The sequence below is a fragment of the Arachis hypogaea genome, chromosome 9 (assembly GCF_003086295.3).
Source record: "Arachis hypogaea cultivar Tifrunner chromosome 9, arahy.Tifrunner.gnm2.J5K5, whole genome shotgun sequence".
Lineage (NCBI taxonomy): Eukaryota > Viridiplantae > Streptophyta > Magnoliopsida > Fabales > Fabaceae > Arachis > Arachis hypogaea.
In genome coordinates this window covers 104007578-104023285 of record NC_092044.1, presented here as the reverse complement: position 1 = coordinate 104023285, position 15708 = coordinate 104007578, and the positions used below count along the sequence as shown (strand labels likewise).

Below are 15708 nucleotides of genomic sequence, written 5' to 3'. Positions count from 1 at the left end.
ATTATTTTACGCCAAACTCAAATATTTTAATGTTATACAATTACCGTATACTTATCTAAATTACATATCTAGATTCAAATATTTTCAAGAAATTCTGATACATACATAACTTCTAGATCTAACGTGCGCATGAAAGATGGCTCTTTAAATGGGTGCTGGTTTATTAATACATTTGTCACTTCCGTCACATCTGTCTTCATGTTATCATCAACTTCACCATCATTTCATTTGAATCAACAACCTCATAGTTGATTTTGAATCATTTTTTGTTATCACTATTATAATCTCTCCATTCGATATTTCGATTGATTTTAAATTGTTCGAACTTAATGTATAACTCGATAACACACACTTGTAATCGACTTTCATAATAGATTGAAAACATCTCTTTCATGCTCGCATTGTCGGTGACATACTTCGTTTGAAAATGAACGAATCCATCATATATATATATATATATATATATATATATATATATATATATATATATATATATATATATATATAGAGATATATATATATATATATATATATATAGAGAGAGAGAGAGAGAGATAGAGAGAGAGAGATGTCGATACAAAATATTCGATACCATCTTTGATATATAAGAATATATATATATAGAGAGAGAGATAGAGAGAGAGATGTCGATACAAAATATTCGATACCATCTTTGATATATAAGAATTTACCCTTTTACAAATAACACATTTTAGTTCTTCAAATGATAATGTAAAAGGAATAATAAGATCACATGCATTATTTTCGCATGTAAATTTTTCCTCCTTAGATGCTTGTAATAAGATATGATTATCATAGTATAATTTTAGCATAACTTTATCTTTCATTTTTTTAAACCAATGTCACTCATTCTCCTCAACTAGTTTATATTGGCAAAAGTGAAATGGAAAACAACAAAGAAGAAGAAGGACCAGCAGCAGGTGAGATGGAGAAGATGAAGTTTCCCTTGCGAAACGGCACACCCATGGGTTATGTAGACAAATTAGATTATCAGAATTCCCAATTTTAACCCATCGATTTGGGTTTTTAGGATTTATGAATTTTTTTTTTTAAAACACAAAATTGACCCACCAATTTGTTCTACACTTTAAAAAAAAATTACACAAAGATATGTGAGGCTCCGATTCATTGGTCATCTTCAATACACTACAAATCAGATCTTAAATTTTGTGTTTCAGCCAAATCTGAGTCTCTGATTTTTTCTAATTTAAAAAAAAAATACATTTCCATATCCATTGAAAACACGCCACTAATCTATAATCGTGCATAACACATACTGAATTTTCATTACTAACCAATTACGTTATGTATATTTTTGTGGCCTCAAACATTTTTCATATATAATTAAAAAAAATACATCTCCATATCCATAAGAAACATGCCACTAATCTATAACCGTACGATTTTGTTGTGCGTATTTTGCAGCCTCAATATTTTTTATATGTACTTTTGTCCATTTATTTACTCCATAAAAAAAAGTAATCGTTTAGTTGTTTGGCTATATTATTTATGAAGCATACTTGTATTAATATATAGATGGCTAATGGTTTCAGTTGCAAAGCAACTCAACAAATGACACGGCTCAAATTTTCATAAAAATAAGATTTTATCTTTAATTTATATATATATAATAAATTTTCTTGAATAAAATTGATCTGCTCCCTTTTTATTTTTTTTTTTAGAAAATGAGTCATTGTTTATGTTATAAATGATAAAAATGACATCCATACTAAAATCATTTATCAAATTAATAATTATATATTTATATATAAATATATATATCATTTCATATATTTTTAATATGTAATTTATATGAGTAATTAATTTTATATACATATAATATGAATGTATAAATGATTCAACCATGTTATATATATATTAACAACACTTATAAAATATATATTGAAATACAAAGTATAATTTAAAATATATATATATATATATATATATATATATATATATATATTAGTTAATTTGATAGTTAATTTTTTGTATGTACACACATATAAAATTATATATATTATATTTTTTCATATGTTTTCTCTTCAAATAACAAAAAAAAAGGTTAAGTATGATTTTGGTACCTATGATATAGGTCGAAAATTTTTTTCGTCTCAAATTTTTTTTGCATACAAAATCGTCCTTAAGGTTTAACTTGGTTTTAAAATCGTCCTTACCTTAGGGACCAAAATCGGAGGTGGCGGCGGAAGCGGAGGTAGAGGTGGATCGTGGACAACTTCTTCTTCTTCACTTCCCCCTTCTTCTTCTTCCATTCCCCCTTCGCAAGAGCAGAAACATTTTTTTATTTTATAATTTTTTTGTTATGGGTAATTTGCTCCAAACTTTTAATATTTAAGTAAAAGGAACGATTTTAAAATTTGATTTTAAACCTTAAGGATAATTTTATATGTAAAAAAAAGTTAGAAATAAAAAAAAATTTCGGCCTATTTCTTAGGGTCTAAAATCTTGCTTGACCCTAAAAAAATGTGCATTTGGTCATGTATAATTTGGTTGAAACAATAAGTATTTACTCATTTTTTAAAAAACATATCTATTGTATATTATTTTTAGAAGAACATCAAAATAATTACCTTTCTTATAATATTCATTATACAAAAAAAATAGGAGTTTACTAACAATGAGATATTAATTAAGAAATTAAAAGAAATTATAAAATATAATATTTTTAGACAATAATATGATAATGTTCTAAAAAAACTAATCATCTTAATTGTATAAGTAATTTAATAGAATGATATTTTATTATTGAATGTTAAATAATAGCATGGAATTTAAAAGAGTTTGATCAATAATGTTTTAATTGTAAGTTTCTTATTTACTTTTTGTATAAAATTCTGTTTGTAGAGCAATTTACTATTTTATTCTCCTTCTTCATAAGTAAAGTTTTATGCATTATTTATATCTTCGTATAAACCATAATACTATAGCCGTTTATGTGCATTTGTGTAAAGAGATCCGAAAATAACCTTCTTTTTATTTGTTGTATGGACTATAATTTATTTGATGGTCTAAATTGCCCCTAAAACTATGTAGAGTTGTCTGAATTGGTAAGAGGAACACAATGAATTCGGCTTTATTTTTGGGATTAGCTTTGACTCAGCTTCTTAGTGATTTATTTGATGCACAAGACACATGATCTTCTTTTTTCCTTCTCTTAAATCACCGTCAAAATCCACTCCCATTTTCCTTCTCATCAAAGAAAACAAAAAGAAAACAAGAACATAAGTGAAGATGCACAGGTCTGCAAGCTGGAACAGGTTCTCTGATGATTACTTCAAGCATTCAGCAATAACTCTGTCTCCAGGGCACAGATCATACTCTGTTTTTGACACCACCACTTTGCCAACGTATGATCCCATTGCTGAGTTGGCAAAGAAGGAGAAGGCACGTGTCAAGTTCGCAGAGAATGCAGTTCATGTTATCCCTTTTGTCCTCCTTGTTTGTGCCCTCGCTCTTTGGCTCTTCTCAAACCCAGGTGCAGAACACATTCCACATCATCCATTCCTCGGAGATTTACTTCTTTGAATATAATTAGTTTCTATAATGAGTCTTAAGTGACTATTGTCATGTGTATCGTGTTCCTTCTCTTTTGTTTCTTCACTGTTTTGTCTTTGTAATCTGAATTTGAGTCTGTTACAACATGTTACAGTTATGATATGCGGCATCTATAAATCTAATTTTGAACCTAACTTGCATGGAATCATAGATCATCATAGTTTACTTCTGCATTCACTAATTATGAATTATTTAGTAATTTATATTCTTAGGTCTGATTTGATAAAGTTTATTAAAAATGTGTTTGTATTTTTAAAAAATACAAATAGTTCGTCTTGTGTCTGTGTTTATAGTTTTAAAATATTAGAACTTCTTTTGAAAGTACTTCAACAATTATCTTTTAAAATTAATTTGTGTTTATCAAAATAAAAAAAATTAACTTGTATATTAATAAATATTTAGATTTATTCTTAACTAATTATTGGGTTAAATTTTTTATTCACAATCAAAATTCTTCCTCTAGTTTTGTTTATTATGGTTATTTTAAATTTTAAAAATTATTTTATCAAACACAATAATTATATGCATTTATAAAAATTATTTTCAGTTTGATTTACTAAATATAAATCTTATACTTTTTACAAAAACTATCATTCAAAATTTTATAAATTACTTATGAAAATTGAAATTTTACCAAATCAACCTTGATAACACTTGGAAGAAATTCTTGATCTCACCATGCTTATGAGATTAATGAAGAAATAGACATGCACTAATATAAGGAAAAAAAAGGTGATGTATTGTTAACTTTCTCACTTTGAATTCTATAACATCACTATTTTAAGCTCCATCTTTTTTCCTTTTTTCTTTTCTCTTCTTTTCTTGTTTTATATATAGATGTGGGAATGATAGGAGGAAGAAGCATTGAAGGAATGAGTCTTGAAGGAGAAATTGAAAATGGCAGCGATGGTACTCAAACGGGCTTCTTACCTATTGTCAACCCAGATGACATTTCCACAAAAGATTTTGCAGCTGATAAACTTTCCATTCATCTAAAAAACTTTAAGTAAATTATATGCTTCAGTTAAAAATTGAAGTGCAAGTACTTCTACAAATCTACAAGGCAATTCTAAGCTCAAATTTTTAACTATTTCCCACCTTGTATTATTCTCTGTTAGAACTTAGAAGCAATTGGTGATGGTCCAAAATGGTGAATGGCAATAGTCTTACATTTACCTAATGGAAAAGTCTAGGAGGCCAGCAACTTTTGTGTTTTTTGGCCAGCACTTAACCACAAAACAAAAGTGAGTGATCTCCTACCATTAGATGTAATCTCACACCATTAAAAATATTATTAATGGCCAATTGATGGTTACAAAACACTAAAATTACTGGCCCCTTAGCATTCCTCTTAACTAATTTACTAATTATTAGAAGTATAAACATTCATATATTTCTCTTTTTATTAGTTTAAATTTTTGAGTAAATAATTTCTTCACACTAATCATAAAGCTCTAACAATTAATACTAAATATGTGGGATTTTTATAGTCCATGCTTTAGGGTGGTCATTCTCATTCCACTTGATGGCTTCAGTTAAAGTGGTTGAAAATAATTTCTTTTAAATAATATTCTGGGAAATAAAAAATACTATGCGTTCGTCAAAATCACAAGTTCTTTAGTTTCATAATCAATAATTTTGGGTTCAAATTATAGGAGTGAAAAAGTAAAATAAATAAAAAAAATGCAAAAACCTGAGACAAGATCAAATACGTATATATAAACAATTTAATCAACCATCGCATATAGAAATATATAATTGACATCTCATAAGTTTTTCTATTATAATACTAAACAAGGTTAGTTATTCGTTTATTACCGATTTAATTATTCTCCTATGATAGGTTTGATTATTCTAATAGTTGATTATCTAGTTAGAAAAATATGTAAATTAATATGTAATAAATATACATAAATATATAATAGCTAATTTAATAGTTAATTTTTTTTGTCCATAAGACTTTTTTGTTTTATTTTTTTATTTATATTCTTAAATTTCCTATATATAAAGACACACACAAAACGTGAGCACTCTTTTCAATTACTATATTTGAAATTTTGACTCGGAAGTCGGAATCTTCCACTAGACCTAGTTCCTTTTACTTAGATTTCTTTTCTTTTCTTCTTCGTTGTGGAATTGAAGAATATCATGTTTATATTAGATTAAAAAAAAGGATGAAGAACAGTTACTTCTTGAACTAGATAATTAAACCTTCAAAGTCAAACCTACTTAAAAGCCTTATTTGCAGTGCAATATGGTTTAACCACTGGCCAGCTAACGTGACCAATGAATCACTCAACCATCTTGATAAAATTCACATACCAATTACCAAGTATCATTTATTATTTCTTGCAAATTTATTAATTTTTTGGGAGTTAGGTCATCTGAAAAATGAGCAAACTTCCAAGTAGTTATATATATCTTATGTTATATGGACCCGCCCAATAAAACTTATTAGTTCCATTTTTTTCAGCTTAATAATTAACTTTATGATCAACATGGCAAAGGTGGTCCTGTCATGTTTTCTTCTCTTTGCTTTTGTGGTGGTGTCATGCTCAGCCACCACCTACACTGTTGGAGATACCTCTGGCTGGGACATTAGCACTAATCTTGAAACTTGGGTTGCTGATAAGAATTTCAAAGTTGGTGATTCTCTTGGTAAGTACTTAATTAATGTTCATTTTCTATATGGCTCATTTTTGATACAGTAACTTCTGAAATGAATTATTGTTTATGTTAGCAGTTGTACTAAATTTGTCATATCAATTTTGAGGGGCTGGAATTCAATAAAAATTGAAATATTAAGAGCAATAAACATATAACTAAGAATCAAATTTTATTCACAGAATTTATAAATTTTAACTTATCCGGGTATATTTTGATTTGATTTTGCAGTTTTTCAGTATTCATCATCCAATAGTGTAGACGAAGTTACAAAAAAGAACTATGATACATGTGACACAACCGATGTGTTGGCGAGTTATGGAAATGGAAACACTTCGGTGCCATTGACACGAGCTGGGGATAGATACTTTGTGAGCGGAAACAGGTTGTATTGCCTTGGAGGGATGAAGCTCCATATTCATATACATGGTGATGACACGACGCTTTCACCGGCTATGGCACCTAATGCTGTGGCCGGATCTGACCAAAACCCTGCAACTACATTTCAACAGTCTCCTTCATCAAAGAAGAACACACCTGTTTCAAATGGAGTTGTGAATTTCCCACCAAATATTCTCAGTTTGGTTTACGTTGCTTTAGGCTGCTACTTTGGGATGATACAAATTTAGAGAAAACAAGTTCACGTTAATTTGACAAAAAAAAATGTAATTTTGTTATGTTTTCTTGGAAGAGTCATCCACAACATACTTTATACATGATTGTTGTTGAACACAATTGAATGATAGACACTTTGATGTTTTTATGCATAACAAAGTTGGCAACTTGGCATGTTAGTTTACCTCATTAAACTGTTTTGTAGAAACCCATTTGAATCATATGCTTTGCCTTGGAGGCAGAGGGGCTTTTACTTTAGATTTTATTTCTATAGTTTGTATGTAATCCACCTCACATAGCCCTAGTAGACTGAATTTGAATATTTTGTATGAAATTATAAATTCATATTTTAATGTCACTAAATACAGGAAACAAAAATGGTTTAAAACTACTTGCATTGTATAAACTATTTGGAGTTGCACCCTTGATTTCCAATGCAATCCTAATAGCTTTATTTTTGGGTTAAAGAAACTTTTGTCTAACACTTTAAAAAAAATGGCAAACCTAATATTGTGTTAAATTTAATCAAGCTATATAATAAAAAAATGAAATAAGGTGACAAAGACCATGTAAAGACATTAATGTGTTGTTCAAGCAGTAAGTCTTATAACATCACAGCATACAACCAGAGAACCGTTAACTAATTATTACTCCAGTAATGGAAAATTTGGTTTTCCGTTTGAATTTTCGACGGAAACAAATGTCAAAGCAATAAAGCAATAACCTAGCAACCCAAGACAGTTCAGGACCCCCCAACTGTTCTTATATGCTATGCAATCTCATCTTACAATGAGGACCTATCCTGATGCTGTCTTCTTTTGCTGGAAAATGACTGCATAGACAGGAACCGCGACACCAATGCTGAAGCCGGTGAACACTGCAAGGGACATTTTCAATCCCTGATTGGTCATCCTGTCCAAGTTGTACATGTGCTTTGCGTGCATGTAGTATGGCTCATCATGGCCATGACCGCCTCTCTTGATGCCAGTAGAATGGAAACCTCGGCTACCTGCCACAGTGCAATGACATGAGGTTAAATTGTGAAAACTGTCTTTCCCAAAAGGTTTGTGAACAGTATCATTCAATCCTTTGTTGAATAATATTTCCTTTCATTCTCTGCCATTTTAAAAAGCAGATTTTGCTAACTAAATCCAAAGACAAAAAGCCTACTTTATTGTCAACAGCAGTTTTTTACAAAACAAGTAAAATCTATCTTGGAACATATGAAAAAGAAGGGGGAAAAGTAAGTCCTCAGTTTGCAGCCTCATAATTGGATTTGGACCCTCTAAAGTGAGGATCTAATCATACTTGAAACATCTATAACTACTACCCTGACTTTAGACGATTGAAATCCCTCATAAGCAAAATGAGGATGCGGTTAGCAAATGATCCAAGAAACAAGAAACATAAAGCACTTTAGGCTACATAGACATGGTGGGATAGGACGAGACAAAGACACTAGTGGCCTTCCTTCTGAGATGCAACTAAGACAGTGTATTTTAGTCCCATTGAGTCTCTCTTGATTCTGTCTTAGTTCAACCAAACATATTTGTATCCTACCATATCCATGAATAAATGTTATATGCACATAAAAATTAGTCACCAAATCAACCAATATATATTGTTTATAGATACTCACGTTCTATATTTTGTATTTCAATATATATTCTATAAGGTGGCTGAGTTTTAAGTTTTGACATACACGGAGCATGGCTGCTGTCCATAAACACTAACCAAACTACTCTAAAGACCATAGATGTATTTGACATGCCATAAACATCACACAAACAAAATGTCAACCCTAAAAATTCAGACCTTTCCAGAATATCAAACAATTCAGAGCTATAACCAAAACACAGAATCATAGATAAATGACTGAAAAAACCATTAATGCGTTCCAGTTTTCATGATTTAATTTCACTGTTTCCCTTTTACTTTCAACTGTTTCCTGGAACAAAAATCTGAAGGAAAAAAATAAAAAAGTAAACGCGACAATCTAAAACAGAAACCACACAGGCCCCAAATTCCAACTAATTCATCATCTAACTCGAAGAACAAACTCCACATCAGAAAATAGGTTAAACAAAAGGAACCCTTTTTTGTTTTCTCTAATTTTCCTAAAGCTCAAGCACATGATTCACATCGAGCTAACTCAACCCTAATACCAACTGGAAATTCAGTGTTTCATAACGATGGATCCATTTCAAATATGACCACGCCACTTTGCAAATTTCCCCCTTTTTACATAAAATAAAAATAAAGAATATTAATTTGGTAGAAAAAAATTGAAAATAAAGAGAAAAAACCGGTAAGAGAGGAATTACCAGATGGTGATTTAGAGATGAATGATTGAGAGGAGCGAATAAGCTTTGCTGCGGATCTGAGAGCGGTGTTGGAAGCCATGGCTGCGGAAAATAATACCCTCTTCGACCGAGTTCTCTTCTCTTCTCTTTCCACAGGCGCAAAATTAATCAGTTCTATTTCTTAATGAAAACTGGCCATTTATATTTATATTAATTATAGACCTTATCAATTTATTAATTACATTTATTAATAATTAAGACGACCAAAAACACACTTAGTTCTTTTTTTTTTTTTTTTTGAGAACTTATATTAAAATGTTAATTTGTTTAAATATTTTGAATATAATTAACTTGTGTTATAAGAACACGTTTTAAAAATATAATAATAAAAATTTTAATATATTTAATATATTAAAAATGTAAAAAAATTAATTTTTTATATTTATTTTTATGATATATTTAACCTATATTTTTAGGACAAAAATTAGTAAAATTCTAAAAATGTTACTCTGTAAATTTTATTTATTACATTTTTGTTGTTGTAATTGAAAAGTAACAAACATGGAGCACCATATTTTGAGCCGAAAATAGCTCTAGTATATTGACATGGGAGCTGGGCTTGGATCTTTACGAGTGGTGAGCCCGTGGTTTTGTTGGGTCCAATGATATTATTATTTATTGGGGAAATTAAAACCGTTGTAATGCCCCGATCCAAAAAATCACTGTTGTACTGCTCCCGTCCAAAAAAAAAAAACCTAATGTAATGCTGGAAACTATAAAAAAAATAATTTGTTGTTGTTCTTGTTGAGGTTGGCCGATGTATAACTCGTTCGCTAGTGAGTACTTGTAAACTCTCCGTCAAGATGAGGTATACGTCGGCAAAGAGAGAACAAGGGGTGAATACCTGCAAAAGACACTCCAACGCTCAAGTCAACAAGTGTTTAAAGAGGTATAAGAATATTTCTATGAATATAGAATGTAAGACATGAAATAGAAGTTATCATGTGTTATGTATTATAATAATTCTATGAATATAGAATGTAAGACATGAAATATAACTTATCATGTATTTTATTTATAATAATTCAATGAATATAGAATGTAAGACATGATGATATAGAACTTATCATACATTGTCTGCTGAGATATAGAAATTAGTGTCCTAGGCATAAATTTGATGAATGATATTCATGTTATGACCGTTCGGTCATAAGATGGAAATGATGGTAATGAAGGTGTCGATTACAAGCAAAGAATGAATGATAGTTAACGTCGAGTTATAACTCCTAATGCAAAATAAAGACCGAATTATAAGATGACGGATCAGTTGTAATGTTGAACCTACTGTCTTTTCACTCTTGTACTTGTTTATTTTGTATAATGAAATTCAGTTATCTAATAAAAAAATAAAAAATAGTTTTTTTCACTGTATTCCTCAGCACGCGACACATCAAGGACTAATATATCGCAGATCGAAGCTTTGTTTGAAGATTCGTCGTTGGCTAATGGATTGCTATATGCATAAAACGGAATTCAAACTATCGACATTTGTTTAAGCGGCCTAATAAGCTAACCACTAGACTAACCTAAGTTGGTTAAAAAAACAGTGGTGCATCACCTGCTTTATAAACTGTGGACTAAGTTGTTATAATTGTGAGATGATTGGACCTTACAAGTCCTATAGTTCTAGTAGCTATAGCTTCTTAAGTTAGGCATCTACAATTGTAATATCGATCATTATAAAAAAATGGTTAGTACCATCGGATTTATTGCAGGATATTTTGTCGGAACCAATCCGACGGTATAATTCCCGTCGATAATTAATTACTGTCAGATTCTGCGACGAATTCTATGCCTAAAAATTATTTAATTACCGATGGAAAATTTTCGCCGGTAATTTTGGCGCTCCACTATTTTCTTTTCTGCCTAATTATCATCGGTGCACGAAATTCTGATACACAATGGCGCCAACAACCTGTACGCACAATTGTAATCTCACTCTTTTTCACAACTTCGCACAACTAACCAGCAAGTGCATTGGGTCGCCCAAGTAATAAACCTTACGTGAGTAAGGGTCGATCCCACGGAGATTGTCGGCTTGAAGCAAACTATGGTCACCTTGTAAATCTCAGTCAAGCGAATTCAAATGGTTATGGAGTTTTAATAATTAAAAAGATAAATAAAACATAAAGTAAAGATAAAGATACTTATGTAATTCATTGGTGAGAATTTCAGATAAGTGCATAGAGATGCTTTATTCATGTTGAATCTCTGCTTTTCTACTGCCTTCATCAAATCCTTCATACTCCTTTCCATGGCAAGCTGTATGTTCGGGCATCACTGTTGTCAATGGCTACCTCCCGTCCTCTCAGTGAAAATGGTCCAAATGCGCTGTCACCGCACGGCTAATCATCTATCGGTTCTCGATCATGTTGGAATAGAATCCAGTGGTCCTTTTGCGTTTGTCACTACGCCCAACACTCGCGAGTTTGAAGCTCGTCACAGTCATCCCTTTCCAGATCCTACTCGGAATACCACAGACAAGGTTTAGACTTTCCGGATCTCAAGAATGGCCGCCAATAATTCTAGCTTATACCACAAAGACTCCGATCTTTCGGAATGGAGGCTAAGAGATACACACTCAATCTTAAGTAGAACAGAAGTGGTTGTCAGTCACGCGTTCAAAGGTGAGAATGATGATGAGTGTCACGGATCATCACATTCATCAGGTTGAAGTGCAAGCGAATATCTTAGAATAAGAATAAGCATGAATTGAATAGAAAACAGTAGTAATTGCATTAACACTCGAGGAACAGCAGAGCTCCACACCCTTAATTTATAGTGTGTAGAAACTCCACCGTAGAAAATACATAAGTGAAAATAGGGTAGGCATGGCCGAATGACCAGCCTCCTAAAATGTGAACAATGGTCCCAAGATTCCAAGATGAAAATACAATAGTAAAAGGTCCTATTTATAATGAAACTAGCTACTAAGATTTACAGAAATAGGTAAATGATGCAGAAATCCACTTCCGGGCCCACTTGGTGTGTGCTTGGGCTGAGCATTGAGCTTTACATGTGTAGAGGTCTTCCTTGGAGTTAAACACCAGCTTTGGTTCCAGTTTGGACGTTTGACCCACAACTTTTATGCCAGTTCTGGCGTTTTGACGCCAGAAAAGGGCAGAGAGCTGGCGTTTTGACGCCAATTTAAGTCGTCAAAACTCGCACAAAGTATAAACTATTATATATTGCTGGAAAGCCCTGGATGTATACTTTCCAACGCAATTAAGAGCGCGCCATTTGGAGTTCTGTAGCTCCAGAAAATCTACTTCGAGTGCAAAGAAGTCAGAATCCAACAGCATTTGTAGTCCTTTGTCAGCCTCTGAATCAGATTTTTGCTCAGGTCCCTCAATTTCAGCCAGAAAATACCTGAAATCACAGAAAACACACACAAACTCATAGTAAAGTCTAGAAATGTGAATTTTGCATAAAAACTAATAAAAAGATCCCAAAAAGTAGCTAGATCTCACTAAAAACTACCTAAAAACAATGCCAAAAAGCGTATAAATTATCCGCTCATCACAAAACCAAACTTAAATTTTTGCTTGTCCCCAAGCAACTAAAAATAAAATAGGATAAAAAGAAGAGAATATTCAATGAATCACACAGTATCAATGAAACTTAGTTCTAATTAGATGAGCGGGGCTTGTAGCCTTTTGCTTCTGAACGGTTTTGGCATCTCAGTTTTTCCTTTGAAATTCAGAATGATTGGCATCTATAGGAACTTAGAATTTTAGATAGTGTTATTGATTCTCCTAGTTCAGTACGTTGATTCTTGAACACAGCTACTTTATGAGTCTTGGCCGTGACCCTAAGCACTTTGTTTTCCAGTATTACCACCGGATACATAAATGCCACAGACACATAACTGGGTGAACCTTTTCAGATTGTGACTCAGCTTTGCTAAAGTCCCCAGTCAGAGGTGTCCAGAGTTCTTAAGCACACTCTTTTGCTTTGGATCACGACTTTAACCACTCAGTCTCAAGCTTTTTACTTGAACCTTCATGACACAAGCACATGGTTAGGGACAGCTTGATTTAGCCACTTAGGCCTGGATTTTATTCCTTTAGGCCCTCCTATCCATTAATGCTCAAAGCATTGGATCCTTTTTACCCTTGCCTTTTGGTTTAAAGGGCTATTGGCTTTTTCTGCTTGCTTTTTCTTTTCTTTTTTTTTTTTGCCAATTTTTTTCACTGCTTTTTCTTGCTTCAAGAACCAATTTCATGGTTTTTTAGATTATCAATAATATTTCTCTTTGTTCATCATTCTTTCAAGAGCCAACAACTTTAACATTCATAAACAACAAGATAAAAAATATGCACTGTTCAAGCATTCATTCAGAGAACAAAAAGTATTGCCACCACATCAAAATAATTAAACTAGTTTCAAGATAAATTTGAAATCCAAGTACTTCTTGTTATTTTTTAATTAACCACATTTTTCATTTAAGAGAGGCAAAGGATTCATGGAGTTATTCATAGCTTTAAGACATAGACACTAGACACTAATGATCATGTAGTGAAGACACAAACATAGATAGAACCTACAGCATAAAGCCGAAAAACAGAAAAAATAAATAGACAAGTAGATTAAGGAATGAGTCCACCTTAGTGAGGGTGGCGTCTTCCTCCTCTTGAAGAACCAATGGTGCTCTTGAGCTCCTTTATGTCTCTTCCTTGCCTTCGCTGCTCCATACCTAGTGATTTTGGTGCTCCTATCCTTAGTTGCCCCCAATAGTTGTATGGAGAAAAATATATCCCCTGAGGTACCTCAAGGATTTCTTGATGAGGGAATTCTTCATGCTCTTGTTGAGTGCCATGGATGAGCTCTCTAGTTTTCTCCATCCCCTTTTTAGTGATGGGCTTGTGAGATGAATCTCTCCATCTCCCATGACTCAGAGGTGGAAGCAATTGCCTTCCCTTTCCTCTTTTCAGAGGTTTCTCTGGCCTTAGGTTCCATAAATGGTTATGAAAAAATAAAAAGCAATGCTTTTACGACACCAAACTTAAAATATTTGCTCGTCCTCAAGCAAAAGAAGAAGGAAAGATGTAGAAGAAGAAGAAAATGGAGGAGATGGAGGGTGTATAGGGTTCGGCCAAGAGGGGAAGAAGATGTTTGTGATGTGTGAAAATGAAGGGGTGAGTGAGGGTATTTATAGGGAGAGTGGCCGAATGGTTTGGGTGGGTTTGGGAGGGAAATGGTTTTGAATTTTGAAGGTGGGTGGGGTATTTGGGGAAGAGTTAAGGAAGTGATTGGTGAAGGGTATTTGGGGAAGAGATATGGAGGTGATTGGTGAAAGGTATTTGGGGAAGAGTGTTGTAGAAAGGTGTGAAGAGGAGAAAGAGTGAGTTGAGGTTGGTGGGGATCCTGTGTGGTTGACAAATCCTGAAGGGTCAAGAAATCCTTCATCCCTGCTCCAATTGGGTGTTTACAACGCCTTAGAGTGCAATTCTGGTGTTTAAACGCCAGTTTGCTGCCCTGTTCTAGCGTTTAAACGCCAGCTTTCCTTCCTATTATGGCGTTTAAACGCCAGTTTGTTGCCCTATTTTAGCATTTAAACGCCAGTCTGGTGCCCTATTCTGGCGTTTAAATGCCCAAAAAGGTGCCAGATTGGGCGTTTAAACGCCCATTTCGCTACCCTTACTGGCGTTTACACGCCAGTAAGTCCTTCCTCCAGGGTGTGCTGTTTTCAATGCTATTTTTTATTTTCTTCTTTATTTTTGTAATTTTTTTTGTGACTTCACATGATCATCAACCTAAAAGAAAACAAAATAATATAGATAAAATTAAAATAAAATTGGGTTGCCTCCCAATAAGCGCTTCTTTAATGTCAATAGCTTGACAATGAGCTCTCATGGAGCCTCACAGATGATCAGAGTATGGTTGAGATATCTCAACACCAAACTTAGAGTTTAGTTGTGGCCTCCCAACACCAAACTTAGAGTTTGAATGTGGGGGCTCTGTTTGACTCTGTATTGGGAGAAGCTCTTCATGCTTACTCTCCATGGTTACAGATGGAGAACCTTGAGTTTTTACAATAAGGCATTCTTCATTCACATGAAGGATCAACTCTTCTCTGTCAACATCAATCACAACTCTTGCTGTGGCTAGGAAGGGTCTTCCAAGGACGATGAATTCATCCTCATCCCTCCTAGTGTCTAGGATTATGAAACCAGCAGGGAAGTAAAGGCCTTCAACATTCACTAGCACGTCCTCTACTAGTCCATAAGCCTTTTTCATAGATTTATCTGCCATCTCCAATGAGAATTTGGCAGCCTGTACCTCATAGATTCTCAGTTTCTCTATTATAGAGAGTGGCATCATGTTTATCCCTGACCCCAGGTTACACAGAGCTTTTTCAAAGGTCATGGTGCCTATGGTACATGGTATTAAGAATTTACCAGGATCCTATTTCTTTTGAGGTAAATTTTGCTGAGCCAATGTATTCAGTTCATTGGTGAGCAAGGGA

General features: G+C 32.9%; 3 protein-coding genes across 3 annotated transcripts; 2 read left to right on the top strand and 1 right to left on the bottom strand.

Moving 5' to 3' along the window:
• The first annotated feature begins 3123 nt into the window (after positions 1-3123).
• On the top strand, positions 3124-4687 carry LOC112709406 (uncharacterized). The gene is made up of 2 exons (XM_025761294.2): positions 3124-3517; positions 4435-4687. The coding sequence occupies exons 1-2, from the start codon at positions 3274-3276 to the stop codon at positions 4605-4607; spliced, it is 417 nt and encodes a 138-aa protein (XP_025617079.1). The 5' UTR covers positions 3124-3273; the 3' UTR covers positions 4608-4687.
• A 1291-nt stretch (positions 4688-5978) lies between these two features.
• Positions 5979-7035, top strand: LOC112711416 (stellacyanin). Its single transcript, XM_025764066.3, has 2 exons — positions 5979-6255; positions 6493-7035. Exons 1-2 carry the CDS (start codon positions 6087-6089, stop codon positions 6888-6890), a joined length of 567 nt encoding a protein of 188 aa, XP_025619851.1. The 5' UTR covers positions 5979-6086; the 3' UTR covers positions 6891-7035.
• A 392-nt stretch (positions 7036-7427) lies between these two features.
• LOC112711417 (uncharacterized) lies at positions 7428-9736 on the bottom strand. The gene is made up of 2 exons (XM_025764067.2): positions 9201-9736; positions 7428-7885 (listed from the first exon to the last, which is right to left on the bottom strand). The coding sequence occupies exons 1-2, from the start codon at positions 9277-9279 to the stop codon at positions 7674-7676; spliced, it is 291 nt and encodes a 96-aa protein (XP_025619852.1). The 5' UTR covers positions 9280-9736; the 3' UTR covers positions 7428-7673.
• Between the last annotated feature and the right edge of the window lie 5972 nt (positions 9737-15708).